Source organism: Plecotus auritus, assembly GCF_963455305.1.
Source record: "Plecotus auritus genome assembly, chromosome: 1".
Classification (NCBI taxonomy): domain Eukaryota; kingdom Metazoa; phylum Chordata; class Mammalia; order Chiroptera; family Vespertilionidae; genus Plecotus; species Plecotus auritus.
Genome location: NC_137770.1, coordinates 196,133,239 through 196,149,287, shown reverse-complemented (window position 1 = coordinate 196,149,287; position 16,049 = coordinate 196,133,239). Strand labels below are relative to the sequence as shown.

Below are 16,049 nucleotides of genomic sequence, written 5' to 3'. Positions count from 1 at the left end.
TTGGTAAAAGCTAGTGTCATGAAAGTTGATTGTTTGGTCATTACTGGTTGGTTCCTCTGTCACTTAACAACTTTCCAAAAATGAATAAATAAATTATTGATTCATTTGAAATACCAAATTCATCTTTTTTTCCTCAGGTAGTCATTTTTCACCAATTTTCAAAGTCCTTTATAAAATAATTTCGATTTGGTTTATGAGATACTTTCTTAAAGATATAACCATTGACCATGTAATGATTGCTCACACTAATACATTCTTATTTCACATTTTATTTTTAAAATGATACATGGTTATTTATTAAAAGGAAAAAATTAAAAGCATATGATGTTTAGGAAATAGTTATGTGTATTATCCAGCAGGTAATGTTAAAATCACATATTTTGAGATACTAAAATTAAAACAAAAGCTGTTTTTTAGTGATCTTTAAGAAAACAGAAAGGGATTTAACATGTGAAATAAACCAGATTCTTCTTACTTTTGCTTTTAGTGTAACAATATTATTTATGCTTCAGAATTTTTTATCTGTTCCTAATTAAAACCACAACATTAAATCAAAATGAAGTATTATTAATAAAGCTGGTCTCAGTGATATTTTTAAAAATTAATTATATTTTTCATTGTCTGTTGTACCAAAATATCCAGATTAGTATGTAAACTTTAGTAATCTAATTGTCATAATATTTAACACATTAAATGCTAATTAGAATACAGGTGTTTGCTTTGGAAAAATGTTTAACTTGCATTTGTTCAAATAGCTATGTAGCTCTACATGTTAATTAAAAATAATACGTAATGGAATGGAATATTTTTTTGTTGATGGTGAATTTATTGTTTTTTTTTTTTGTTTGTTTGTTTAAAATTACATCAAAACTAAAAGAAAGAATAGAAGAAACTAAAGACTGGCTACTTTGCAAAATCTACTGAATGTGTGTTTTGTTTTGTTCTCTATGAAGCCACAGAAAAAAATACATAAACATCTGCATATATAATTAGTTTGTTATAAAACATTAACTCTCATCATTTTAAGCTAATTTATATAACGGTTCCTTGAGAGCAGAATAACAGAAATTTTCACGTATACTAAAACAATTTCAAAAGTATCAGATGAAGACTGCACTTTTAAATCGTATTTATTAACCTTTAGGCTGTTCAAGGCAAAGGTTTTTATATTCCGGAGCCAATGGCTTGAACAGCCTAAAGGTTAATAAATAAGATAATGGCTTGAACAATTTAGAGTAATGAATTTTTTCTGATGATAGATATTGTGGAATATAGTTTGATTCTAGGATTTTCAATTCCTGTATTTTTGCCATCTGTATCAATTAAAAAATTTGAAAAGATACTGCCTTTATTCACCAATACAGTTCTGTTAGAAAGGCAGGAAGAGGTAAGTTTCTTATATTGGACAAATGAAACAAAAGCTTTGCTCTATGAAAAGTTTGTAAACTTTGATAAAACCAATCTTACATCTTTTTATTAAAATTTTTGTTTTAGCCACAACTTTTTTGTTTGACATTTCTGCTACCATTTATGTTGAGTGACCCCAAAAGCAAGATTTTAAAAAAGGAAACAAAGTATTTCTTTTTGGGTATTGGCAGGGAGACACATAGGATAAATCAGATCATTATAATCTATTGTTAAAGAAAACGAATTATTTGAAATGGAATTTAAAATAAATTTTAGGGGTGAGTATATAGTTGAAAAGTATTTCTACATACTACTTCATTAGTTTTTATTTATAAAAGAATGGATCATTTAAAATAATTAATACAATATGTGTTTTTATTTTGTATTTTGTGTCCTGGGACCCAGATTATCATGTGAACTTTGAAAATCTAAATTACTTAAAAACTCTTTCATGGGAAAATTGATTCTATGTTTTGTGGAACAATGAGAACATGATTCATTTTATAGTGAATTTATCCTGATATCTGTTTTGAAATAATTGGATAAATGAACTTTGCATTGAACAGTGTCTTCATATTTTTAATTATGAGGACACTCTATATAAAAAATATTAGTTTTCTCCTACATGGTAATGTTTATACTCTTATCATAACTATATGGTGTTATTTGAACATTTATCATGAATTCACCCACCAGTGTATGAGGATTTAAAGAATCTTAGTGGTAACTTGGCATTTTTATATTCCGGAACCATTGGTATAGTAGTTTATAAACCTGTAGATTATGTTAAACTATAGACTCCCTTCCTAGATATTCTGGTTCATTAGGTCTGTGGTAGGTCTCAGGTAACTATATTTTACACAGGAATCCTGGCAATGATTGATGCAGATGGTTTAGGAAGGAAGTTTGGTCCTGATTTAGACTAAGTTCCTATGAACTCTTGTCTTGATTTTTAAGAATGAAGGATCTTGGATAATGATATGCTGTGGTTATCACTCTGAGACAGTCTCTCCATTTGTCCTTCCCATCCCTTTTCCTTTGTTCTCACTTTTTGTGCACCAGAATTTGGGAAATGAACGGATGGGGGAGTCTAGGACTGTGATACAAAGCAGTCTCTGGTTTTATAGATATTCTATAAATGCACTTACGGCCTGAAAACATGGGTAACCACAGGTACCCTATGATTCACTGATTTTTAGGCCACTCTTACGGTTTGATTTATGGCTTCTCACCACAATAAATTAAAGACCCTTGGTTACGTAAACTCCAGTCTTATTTTTTTCAGAAATATGCTATGAGACTAACATCTCTCTCTCTCTCTCAATGTTCAAAATTAAAAAAATATTTTTAAATTCAATTTATTGGGGTGATGTTGATTAAAGATTATATAGGTTTCAAGTGTAGATTCTATGATATGTGATCTGCATATTGCATTGACTTTGGGTGGTTGACACACACTGAAATATACAGAGACTAACTTTCACTTTAATAGGTGTTGAACAACAAAATATTTAAAAAAAACTTTTATAGTCCAATCAGCATTTATTATTGATTTCCTGAATCAAGTACAGAGTTAATATCTTGAAAAAGAAAACCTAAAATAAAATTTTACTGTTATCCATTGCAGTATTGGATTTGAAAAACAGCTCTTAAGTTTTGGAAGTTTTGTTAGTGCATAAGTCAATTGTCAGATGTGTTTTCTTAACAAAATATTTATTAGTGCTTCAAAAAAATTTAAGTAAAAATTTAAGCAACCTAAAGTTCCATGTGGACTTTGCAGTTAGTTTTAGCCATAAAAGTTAGTAATTGTATCCATTATCATAAAGATATTTAAAGAATTAGTTGTTCATAGCAGTAACTGAGTATATTCAGGACAATGTGGACGCTGGGCTTTTGCCTTCCGAAGAAGATGCTCCCTTGACCAGTACTATCTCTTCACTTGGGAGCCTGTTGAAGTACAGAATCTCAGGACCCTTTCCAGAATCATCCAGTCAGTATCTCCATTAATCCCTTTCCCCGGCACTACATTTTTCTCTCTAGCAGGGCTGGGGAACCTTTTTTCTGCCAAGAGCAATTTGAGTATCACATCATTCAGCAGCCATACAAAATTATAAACTTAAAAAATTTGGTCAAATATTTAATTAACTCACCCTAAATGCCTTGGGCAGGGCCAGACCAAATGATTTTATGGGCATTGTAAGTTCCCCAGCCCTGGTCTGTAGGTTTATTTGTTTTTAACATGCTACATGTATATTTCTCATTTGCTTATTGCTTTTTTGTTTTATTTAGTGTTGCATGCCCACTGCCTAAAATAGTGCCTATATCTAAACAATACAGAAGTATTTGCTGGGTGAATAAATAAAGTATGTCATTAAGATGTTTAATTTAATAGAGAGATACCTATATCTTGGTACCTGTGTGTATGTGAACGATTTAATAACTACAAACAATATGAGAAATTAACTATAAAATATAGTGTTACTTTTTATTGCTGTTGAGAAATAGGATTTACTTATTTAATGAATGAGAGACCATTTGCAATGTTTTTTTCCATATGTATTTATGGAGAAAGTCTGCCAAATATGTCTGTGTTTAGTACGCTGGGTTTAAGTGCAGGTCCAGCATGTTACAAGTTGAAGACAACTGGTATTTAACTAAACCAAACCAAATTACTAGGTGAATTGCATTTAGTGAAATCTAGCTCTGTGATTGCATTGTTAAACTTGCTTTTAGCAACCAAAAATTTATTAAACTCAGGATTACCTCTAATAGTTAAAAAAATGAACTCTGAATGTAATATTTTTCAAAATGCTGTTCCGTTGTTTAATTTTCACTTTTATTTACACTGTAAACCACTTAAAAATTTTTAAAGACGTTTTTTATTTTATTTTATTTTATTTTTTGTTTTGTTTCATCTTATTTTTGCAGATAGGCTCGAGGAGAGAGCATCCTCAGATAAGAATGTAGAACTACTTTCTGCTCCACATAACCATCCTCCAGAAGATCCTTTTGGTTCTGTTCCTTTCATTTCTCACTCAGGCAAGTTACATGTGTAACATCATCACTTTCATTAAAAAGAATATACACAAGAACAAGATTGAGAACAAAACACTATTAATATAAAGCCAAAGTAAGAATCAGGTGTTAGTTACAGAAAATAGAAACTTACTTGAATCTTCAGCCATCCTGGTCTTCCTAATGTCATTCTTTCCATTGGGTGATTCGCTTTTGCTTTTGCCAACATAGGAAAATGTGGATTTACATAATAGAACCGTAATTGTTTCCTTTCTCCTTTGTTATTGGATACTGTTGAAAAAAATCCATGCATGCAAATATCTGTCGTTTATATATTGAAAACATATAAAAAGGTATTTTCATGCTTAGCTTTTGCTTAAAAATCCTATATTTTCCCAGTTTATACATGTGCTTACAGCTGCATTTTAAAAAGGTTTTCTATTTGTCACAATCATTAATGATCCACTCTTTTGTTCTTACATTTTTGCTTTGATTTCAATCCATAATTTAATTATTATTCACTATTTAAAAGTATTTGTAGTAACATTTTCTTTATTGATTAAGGTATTACATATGTGTCCTTATCCCCCCATTGCTCTTCCCTCCTCCCCCCCCCCCCCCTGACTCATGCCCTCACCCCCCTGGTGTCTGTGTCCATTGGTTAGGCTTATATGCATGCATACAAGTCTTTTGGTTGATCTCTCTCCCTTACCCCCCTCCCCTACCTTCCCTCTGAGGTTTGATGGTCTGATTGATGCTTCTCTGTCTCTGGATCTGTTTTTGTTCATCAGTTTATGTTGTTCATTATATTCCACAAATGAATGAGATCATGTGATATTTATCTTTCTCTGACTGGCTTATTTCGCTTAGCATAATGCTCTCCAGTTCCATACATGCTGTTGCAAATGGTAAGAATTCCTTTTTTACCGCAGCATAGTATTCCATTGTGTAGATGTACCACAGTTTTCTAATCCACTCATCTGCTGGTGGGCACTTAGGCTGTTTTCAAATCTTAGCTATGGTGAATTGTGCTGCTATGAACATAAGGGTGCATATATCCTTTTTGATTGGTGTTTCTAGTTTCTTGGGATATATTCCTAGAAGTGGGATCACTGGGTCAAATGGGAGTTCCATTTTTAGTTTTTTGAGGAAACTCCATACTGTTTTCCACAGTGGCTGTACCAGTCTGCATTCCCACTAGCAGTGCACGAGGGTTCCTTTTTCTTCGCATCCTCGCCAGCACTTGTCATTTGTTGATTTGTTGACAATAGCCATTCTGACAGGTGTGAGATGGTACCACATTGTCCTTTTGCTTTGCATCTCTTGGATGATAGTGACTTTGAGTATGTTTTCCTATGTCTCTTGGCCTTTTTTCTGTCCTCTTTCGAAAAGTATCTATTTAGGTCCATTGCCTATTTTTTGATTGGGTTAACATTTTCAAAGTAATTACCCAGTTAACAGTGTTGAGGACATTAAGATAGAGTAGGAACTCACTTTGGCATAAGTGGATTTTTGTGGGTTTGGTTATAATGGAAAAAATGAGTTTACTCTTGGAAAAGGGAAATGTATTGGGAGAAATCATGCTTCAGTAGAAGGTAAAGATTTTGTTTAATACAGGGGTAGGCAAAAGTAGGTTTATAGTTGTTCATATGGGAAAAAAAACATGCAGGTTATGATAATTACAATAGGTTTATTAAGTGTTTCATGTACTCGCAACTGTAAAGATACTTTTGCCCACCCCTGTATATTCAAGGTAACTGTCAGCCATGTTCTTTGGTTCTGTTCCTTTTATTTCTTAGACAAGTTACATGTGTAATAATCATCACTACCATTTAAAAAAATACACACAAGAATGAACAACAAGAAAAGAAACACTATGAATGTAAAGCCTAGATAAGAATTAGGTGAACCGACACCTGGGTGTTAGGCTGTGCCATGCTGAAGGTGCCTTATCTCCAAAGCTAAGCAGTGTCTTCCTGGTTACTACTTGGATGGGAGGCTGGGAGACCACCTGTGCCCTAGGTTTTTGTTTTTGTTTAAAAGAAAGAAATAAGTGCTCAGGATTTTTGGTGGACACATCAAGGCAATGTTACACCTTTTCAACGTTAAGATTTGGTTATCCAGAAACTATAGCATAGTAACTGTCATGGTCCATAGTTTACACTTTGCCATTTAGTGACAAGAGTCTATATTCTTGTCATTTTCTGCTTGTTTTCTAATTATCTTTTTCATGAGTGAGCTGACATTATTAATTCGGGAAGACAGTTTACTGTGTCTATTTAGTTAATCTTCATAGATGTGCTCCCTCACATTCCCAACAGGCTATACAAATGTTACTGCTTTAAAAAAAAAAAATTATGGTATCTCTAAATGGTTTCTGTAAGTTCTCAGACATAGTACTCAGTGACTTGAAATATTGATCTATTTGTGACAGAAAGTCATTTCAGTATTAGCTTTATTTTCATACTCTAGAACAGTGGTTCCCAACCTTTTTTTGGCCATGCCCTCCCTAAGCATTTCTAAAATCCTGATGCCCCCTCTGTGACATATATAATTCTTATTATTCAAAAAGTGAACTCCTAGTCATGTGGAGGAAGCCTAAAAGGCCATTAACTTGGTCTAAACAAGCATCCAAAGAACATGGCATCCATAAAAGAGAAAAATAAAAGAACAAAAAGACAGTTGAAGTACTGAGGAAGAAATCACTAAGAAATTATTAAAATAATAATATGAAGTGATATGAAAAATAGCAAATAAAGTTTCAAAACATACTAGAGAACTGAAATGCATAAATATGTCACAATTTATATCTATATACTGTATATGTGGCCCCTAGAACCATAAGAAATGCAGAAAATTCACTGTTAATAACCCATTCTTGAATTGCCCCCCTTAAAAATCAAATTGCCCCCCTATGGGGCATGTGCCCCATGTTGGGAACCACTGCTCTAGAAGAAGATGTATAATAGATTTCAGGTTTGCACATGTCTATGCAACTTCTGTGTTTTTAAAGAGCTTCTGAAGAACCCTGGGAAAATGACTAATAGAATCAGGGGCTAGTGTGAGTCTCAATGATTTGCCTTTTCCCTGGGCACGCTTATTTTGGAGTTGGCCTAGGATTTTTGTAGCTAGAAATATGCTCACTGATTTTACCTTGATTGCTGCATTTTATTTTGTTTTCTCTTTTCACTGTGAGTAATAAAGTCTCTATTAGATTTTAAGCTTATTGAGGCTTGGATATATGAATTGTCTGTCTTTGAATCCTGGGTAGTAGCCAACCCAGTAACCACCTAGTAATATTTACTGGATGTATGAAAAAATTATGACTATCCCTAAAAATTTATACCCCTTTAATGTTAGGACTGTGCCCTTGAAAAATGCTCTTTAATATAAATGCTACCCTTCCAAAATATCTTTTCAGATTTAGTTTGAACATGAACATTGCCAGAGTTTGGTTATGAAAAATTGAGTAGATAGACTGGAAATAAGGAGGGAATTGTCATGGGAGAAATGTGCTGCCAGAGAGAGAAGGGCAATCACTGGGGTATGCTAGCATTGTTAATTTTTATTTATCAGATACAAAATTAAAAATCTAAAAATAACCTAAAAATTGAACCCCACCCCCACAAAATATAATCTATGCATTATCAAGCATAGAAATACTTTGTTATATATAACTTTTCAGTAAAAAAAAAATAAAATTGGGGCATTCATTTTCCACTAATAGTGAAATAAATGAATCTACTGAAACAAAAATGAATTCTTCATAAACTTCTAGAAATTGTGAAAAGAAAAAGGAATTTTTTGTCAAATGAAAATATACTCTACCTAGCACTGTTTTCCCTTGTTTTTTATGTATCCTATCATTGACTCATTTTTATTTAGAAGTGTAAATTTCTTCCTAATTAAAGGTGGCTGTCATTTTCACTTGTACCTGGTTACATTTTTCATGGAGTTCTGCAGTCCGAATTGGTTGCTTTCTGTGCCTGCCACACATTTATCATGCTAGTATTTTCTTTTCCACACCAGGAGTCCTGAAAATTACTGGTTCTCCTGTTTTTCTTTCTTGGTTTGTTAATAGAAGGACTCCTCTAGTGATTTCTTGAGAATGTATGCATGGGAGGAAAATGTTTAAACTTTGCTGCCTAAAAATATATTTTTTTCCTCCCTAAACTGGTGCTTGATAATTCTGTGTTGGTCATTTTTATCGTACATTTTTGAGACACTGCTTCATTGTATTTGAGGTAAACACACACACACACACACACACACACACACACACACACACACAAAAAAAAAAAAAAAAAAAAAACAACAAACAAAAAAAAACAAAAACAACAACAAAAAAAACACCGCCACCACCTCAACTAGGGGAAAGCCTCAACTAGGGGAATGGCTGCTCGCTATGCCCCTAACCCTACCTAGCTTCCACACCCTCTAACACTTAGTGTACTCCAGGTCTGCTATAGGTAGGTAGCTGGCCTGTAGTTACTCAGGTTGGTCTACATAGACTCATCTTTCTGATTTGTTTGGTGCCTTAGCTTATGATTCTACTTTCAGACTTTTAGGAAGCTTCACTGAAGATAATGTTTTGGTAGACCATGTCTTAAAAATGAATCAAATCTAGCTTTTCCTCTTTTTATTTTTTAAACATTTCTTTATGGGCAAAATTAAAATTTGTAATTATTCATTTATGCAAAATTCAATTATAGCAAGATTCTGTGTGGTGCTATATGTAAAAGTAACTCCTTATCCCATTAGTTGATATTGTAACTATCATGGAATTGTGTTTACTTGTTATGGCAGGCTACTAAACTGATGTTAGAATGGTACATCATAAAGAACATTTTATACATAAAGAACATGTTATACAGACCATACATGTCCTCAGTGTTGGTTCCTATTGTGGCTGTTGTTGGTAGTGTTATTTAAATAATACTTTTATTACTTACTACTAAATTCCAAAATCTTAGTGTTAAATAAGTTTTGCATATGCTATGCAGTTAGTAGTAGTACAAAGTTCTAGTAATAATGAGCTAGTATTCTCAATTACTGAATGAAACCTTTAAACCTTAATTTGAGAAGCTTTGCACTACCAAGAACTATTTTAATACTGCTGTTTCTATTTTTTATTAAAGTAATAACTACCATTATTCACATAAAAATAATTAAAAGCATAGTATTCATCCCATCCTGAAGCCCACACACCTTTCCTTTTCCCCAAAGTATTGTTTTACAGTTAGTTACCAACATAGGGTCTGTGGCTTTGTGAATTATTCTATAATTTGGACTACCTAATTTTAATAAACACACCTTCTGAAACATATACTATATAAAGAATTTTGTTGACATAGACCATATGAATTATGTCACTGAAGTTTTGGATTTCTTACATTGCATTTCATTTTTAACTACTCTCCCAAACCCCAGACCCACTTCATGGGTTTCATTATCTAATAGGAAGTTAAATTGAGTTTAGGGCTGCAAAAGGTCCCATCATGTATCCTATATAATAAAAGCCTAATTTTCAAATCTACCGAACATCTGAATGACTGATTGCTATGACGCGCACTGACCACCAGGGGGCAGATGCTTAATTCAGGAGCTGCCCCCTGTTGGTCAGAAGCCAGGCTCACGGCTGGTGAGTGCACTGGTGGTGGCGGGAGCCTCTCCCGCTTCCACCTCTGCGGTAGTGCTAAGGACCCCTCAGTGGACATCCCCCAAGGGGTCCTGGACTGTGAGGTCGCAGGCCAGGCTGAGGGGAAACCCCCCCTCCCGCCCCGGTTCATGAATGTCATGCACCGGGCCTCTTGTAGCAAATATTTGTTGTAACATAAACTATTATAAATTGTGAGTCCAAGTGCTGTGTCATTTTATAAACCACTAGAGGCCCAGTGCACGAAATTCGTACACTTTGGGGGGGGTCCCTCAGCCTGGCCTGTGCCCTCTCGCAGTCTGGGAGCCCTCGGGGGATGTCCAACTACCGCGGAGGCAGGAGAGGCCCCTACCATCGCTGCTGCGCTCACCAGCCGTGAGCCCAGCTTCTGGCTGAATGACGCTCCCCCTGTGGGATCGAGCCAAAACCGGTTCTCTGACATCCCCTGAGGGGTCCTGGATTGCCAGGCCGAGGGACCCCACCAGTGCATGATTGGGGCCAGGGAGGTTAGACAGCCAGGGAGGGACTGTGGGAGGGCTCCAGGGCATGTCTGGCCCTTCTTGCTCAGTCTCGATCGGCTGGACCCCAGCAGCAAGTTAACCTACTGGTTGGAGCATCTTCCCCCTGGTGGTCAGTGCACGTCATAGCGACTGGTCGTTTTGCCATTTGGTCGATTTGCATATTAGCCTTTTATTATATAGGATTATTATATAGGATGGTCATTGATTTATTACCTCCCACCCACCCACCCACAATTGGGGCCGGGAAGGGACGTAGGAGGTTGGCCAGCTGGGGAGGAACTGCGGGAAGGCTCCACGGCATGCCCGGCCCATCTCACTCAGTCCCAATCGGCCAGACCCCAGCAGCAAACTAAACTTCTGGTCGGAGCATCTGCCCCCTGGTGGTCAGTGCACGTCATAGCGACTGGCGACTGATCAACTGTCTGCCCCCTTGTGGTCAGTGTACATCATAGCAAGCGGTTGAGTGGCCTTAGCATATCATTAGTATATTATGCTTTGATTGGTTGAATGGATGACCGTACAACTGTACACTTAGCATATTAGGCTTTTATTATATAGGAGGATAATGAATTAGGTGTATGGTTTATAGCTTTAGATTGTAGTATATAATTCTTGAAGATCAAGAATTCTTCTATTCCAGGATGTTCACAGTAATGATTACTACTTAGTGAATTCTATTGTATACATACAGTGGAAACTGAGACTCAGAGTCAATGACTTGCTTAAGGTTAGATAGTGTATAAGTAGGAGTCTAGCTCTGTGTAATTCTATACTCTGTTCTGCAAAACAAAAGTATTAAGTGGTCTGTTTTAAATAAAAATGACAATGCTATGAGTAACATATTAGAGATGTCAGTTTTATAGCATTTTTAATCTGGCTAGGAAATACTGTTCACAGCTAGTATGATTGTCTTATACTCGGCCTTGTCACTCAGCCTTTCTTCAGAGAAATAGTACAGATTTTGATAAAACCTTTTCTTAATCCTCTAATCCTTGGGCCTGGCATAGCAAATTGCTGAGAAATGATGGCAGGCAGTATGCTGCCAATTCAAAGTGAGTTTTAAAGTCTTACAGCCTCATCTCCTCCCTTATATCATAGATGAGGAGACAACAGAAGGCATGTAATTATAATAGCAGTTTCAAGCCATTTATTCCCTATAATCTGATAGCAAAGAAAAGAACATCAAAACAAAATTTATTTGAACCTGGAAGCTTCTTATATGATTAAAATTGTACCACCTGATTTATAACTAAATGAACTGTCCTCTAAAAGATGGAAAGCTGATTAGAAGAGTGGTAATATGAATAGTATAAGGCAAACATGTCCCACTCTCCACATTTTTGACATTTTCTAAATATATTGAAATTTTTGGTATAGTTTATGAAGGTGCATTTACTATGTAATTTAAAAACACATCATTTGCACTATTTTAATCAAATAACTTATATTTATAACCCATGGACACAGACAATAGTTTGGTGAAGACCTGGGGTGGGTGGGTGTGAGGTGGAGGAGATTAAAGGGGGGAAAAAGGGGGTCATCTTTAATACTTTGAACAATAAAGATAAATTTAAAAAATAAAATAGGCTGGCATTAGCTAGCATCTTATTCTTTTCACGAAGTATTTGTTTGAAAGAATACTATAATATATGAAAATCTATGAAAATTGACTACAAATTTTACTTTTTGAGTTTGGAATCTTCTTTTAGATTGTGTAAAACTATAATGTGAACACCTAGAAATTTCCTTTCATGAAAACTCAAACATGGAATAGATGAATTTATGCTCTTATATTCATTTGGCAGATTTATGTCCTTCATTTCATTTGGTTAGGAAAGCTTGTTCTTTGGAACCTCCCAGTTGTTTACCTGGGTCAGTCATCTTCCAGGTCACTAGTCAGGATTAGCACAGGGTTTCACAACTGTTGTTCAATGGTAAGCTTCTTGTAGGCAGCAGTTGTCTTATTCATCTTTGTATGCCATCTGATACCTTGATGAATAAATTAATTATCAAAATATACTTAGGTAATCTAATATCTTTCTCACTCTCACATATACACACACTAATATTTAATAAGCTTTCAGTAAGTAAGGTTTAGCTCTATCAGGTAAGTTCCATTATTTTCCTTATGTAGAGATGAAGTACCTGAGGTTATTTGGATGTTTATCTTCCATGGATTTTATAAAGTTGAGTATTCTTTCATTTTTGTATAGTGGCCTGTTTTAAATAAAAATTTACAATGATATGAGTAACATATTAGAATATAGTACCTCTAGAACTTAACTCTACAAAATACTCAAAAGGAATTGATTGTACAGTTCAACAAGACACTATTTTTCTGAAATAGAAACAGTACAGTGCCCTTCTATTCATTTTAGTTTGTTTTTTTTTTTTTTTTACTTTTCAGGCATGGCTTGTAAAGGGGATACTAAAGAAACATAAGTCTGTGGTTGTATTTTGTAGGTGGTTGATGATATGCTATATTGACTGTTAGCTGATGATGATATTCTACTGGTAGTTTGATTGTAGAATTTGCAGATGAGAGTTTTAAACTAGTGGCAGCAGCAGAGAAGTCTCTATGGCCTTAATGGATGGCCCTAAATTTGGGCAAGTCATTTTCCTTAGTTTCAAATTCTTTATGTGTAAAAAGAGATTGGATTATATCTCTTAAAATCCATTCTTGTTTTTTGCTTTCAAGATCTAGTTGAAGCTATGAAACAGGATTAAGTTCACCAATAGAAAGAAATGGAAAGAGAAAAGAGAAAGCAAAGGAATGAGCATTGGGAAGTAACACTGGTAGGAAGTCATGACAGTGATCTGCCATGGAAGGTGAGGGGAGCAATTTTGAAGATATGGTTGACAAATTGAAGAGGAAAAATTATAGCAAACCTTACAGAGCACTTTTACGTTATTGTGTGAGCCTAATGGTAGGGAGTTAGATAACGTGTGAAAAACCCTTGCAGTACTGCATTTGTGCACTTGACACTATTAGTTACTATCCTCTCTTGATTCATTTCTTAGTACCATTTGAAGTATATGGAAGTATATAGCAGGTATTCCATAAATAATTGTGAAATGATGGTATAAAACATTAGCAATAAGAATAATACAGCCCTTTAATGAGTATCTGCAACGTGCCAGCACTGTTGTAAGTAGTTATGTATAAGCAGTTTTCTCACTTTAATCCCTGCTACAACTCTGGGGAAGATATAGACAAAGTGGGACACAGTACATGATTACAGATGAGAACAGGCCATCAAAGGACACTTTCATTTAGTCTCTGCTGATGAAGGAAGGGAACTATTATATATCTATAGTAATCTATAATAATAAAAACATAATATGCAAATTAGACCCGTCATCCTTCTGGACAAAGCTGGGGCTGCGAGGGAAGCCCAGGTCCTGGGTGCCGGCCAGTGGCCTGAGGGGAAGCCCGGGTCCGGGTGCCTGCTGTTGGCCAGAGGGAAGCCTGGGTCCCAGGTGCCAGAGGGAAGCCGGTGCCGGCAGCTGGGGGAAGGAAGGCTTACTCTTGCACGAATTTTGTGCATCGGGCCTCTAGTATATATATAAATCCTCACCCAAGGATATGTTTTATATTGATTCTGGAGAGAGAGAAACATTGATAGGTTGACTCACACACACACTCCAACTGGGAATTGAACCCCCAACCTGGGTATGTGCCCTGAACAGGAATCTAACCTGTGACCCTTCAGTGCATGGGATGGCACTCTAGCCACTGAGCAACACTAGCCATGGCTGCCATATATATATATATACTAGAGTCCCAGTGCATGAAATTCGTGCACAGGGGAATTGGGGGTGGGGTGTGTCCCTCAGCCCAGCCTGCAACCTCTCCAATCTGGGACCCCTCGAGGGATGTCCGACTGCCCATTTAGGCCCGATCCCAGTAGGATAGGGCCTAAACGGGCAGTCGGACATCCCTCTCACAATCCAGAACTGCTGGCTCCCAACTGTTCACCTGCCTGCCTTCCTGATTGCCCCTAACCGCTTCTGCCTGCCAGCCTGATCACCCCCTAACCACTCCCCTGCCAGCCTGATTGATGCCTAACTGCTTCCCTGCCAGCCCGATTGCCCCTAACTGCCCTTCCCTGCAGGCCCAGTTGCCCCCAACTGCCCTCCCTTGCAGGCCTTGTCCCTCCCAACTGCCCTCCCCTGCTGGCCTGATTGCCCACAACTTCTCTCCCTTGCAGGCCTGGTCCCTCCCCTGCTGGCTATCTTGTGGCGGTCATCTTGTGTCCACATGGGGGCAGAATCTTTGACCACATAGGGGCAGCCATCTTGTGTGTTGGAGTGACAGTCAATTTGCATATTACTCTTTTATTAGATAGGATAGAGGCATGGGTGGGGGCCGGCTGGTTTGCCCTGAAGGGTGTCCCGGATCAGGTTGGGGGTTCCCTTGGGGCATGGGGTGGCCTGCGTGAGGGTCCTGTGGTGGTTTGCAGGCCGGCCATGCCCCCCGGCGACCCAAGCGGAGGCCCTGGTATCTGGGATTTATTTATCTTCTGTAATTGAAACTTTGTAATCTTGAGTGGAGGCTAGGACAGGCCAGGGTGGACGGAAAGCTTGGCTTCCTCCATCTCCAGGGAAATCCAAACCTCCTGCTCTCTCCAGCTCCGTGGCTGCTGCCATTTTTGTTGGGATTTATTTATCTTATATAATTGAAACTTTGTAGCCTTGAGTGCAGTCCACAGCCGGCCAGGGTGTTACAGAAGCTTGGCTTCCTCCATTGCCGGGGAAACCCAAGCCTCCTGCTCTCTCCATGGCTGCAGCCATCTTGGTTGGGTTAATTTGCATACTCGCTCCTGATTGGCTGGTGGGCATGGCTTGTGGGTGTAGTGGAGGTCAATTTGCATATTACTCTTTTATTAGATAGGATTGTACAGACTTTTCAAATGACTAATTTTGTATTTCACTTATTTAGTAAATGTTTGTTATTTTACTAATAGTACTGAATAATTGACACACTACTTTAGTTAGCTTGGAAGTACTATCTTGAAATTCTATACATGAGGTATATTAAATCAGAAAGCAGTGAGAATAAGTACTGGTTCTCTTGACACTTACCTTAGTAGCTTCCATTGCTCTTTTTTTTTTCAATACTTAACTTGGAATTTCCCCGAGAAATAGTTCGCATGTCACACAAGAGAATTTGAGACTTCACAACCCACCATTGCTGTTATTAATAATTTACCCAAATCTGCATTGTCTGTCTTAGCCACTCACCTTATTCTTAGGGTTTGGCTCTGATTGAATTTTGGCTGTTTCCAGCAAAAGATGAGGAATACTCAAAAAGCTGAAATTTTTACAATTTATAGTTTCAAGGCACAAAACAGAAATAAAGAATATCCTGACTAGGGGCCATCAAAATATCATTCTACTGTATTTAGTACAAGGAAGCCTTATGTAGAATCGAATATAAAATTTGGTCA

General features: G+C 36.7%; 1 protein-coding gene across 2 annotated transcripts in view; it reads left to right on the top strand.

The window, feature by feature from the left end:
- Positions 1 to 16,049, top strand: part of BMP2K (BMP2 inducible kinase) — a 144,550-nt gene that overhangs the window by 117,914 nt on the left and 10,587 nt on the right. The window contains exon 15 of one of the 2 annotated variants that reach the window (XM_080676115.1): positions 4,336 to 4,446. The exons of the other annotated variant lie outside the window; for it this stretch is intronic. Coding sequence (XP_080532241.1) covers positions 4,336 to 4,446 — 111 coding nt within the window. The remainder of the gene's footprint in view (positions 1 to 4,335; positions 4,447 to 16,049) is intronic. 2 annotated transcript variants of the gene reach the window in all.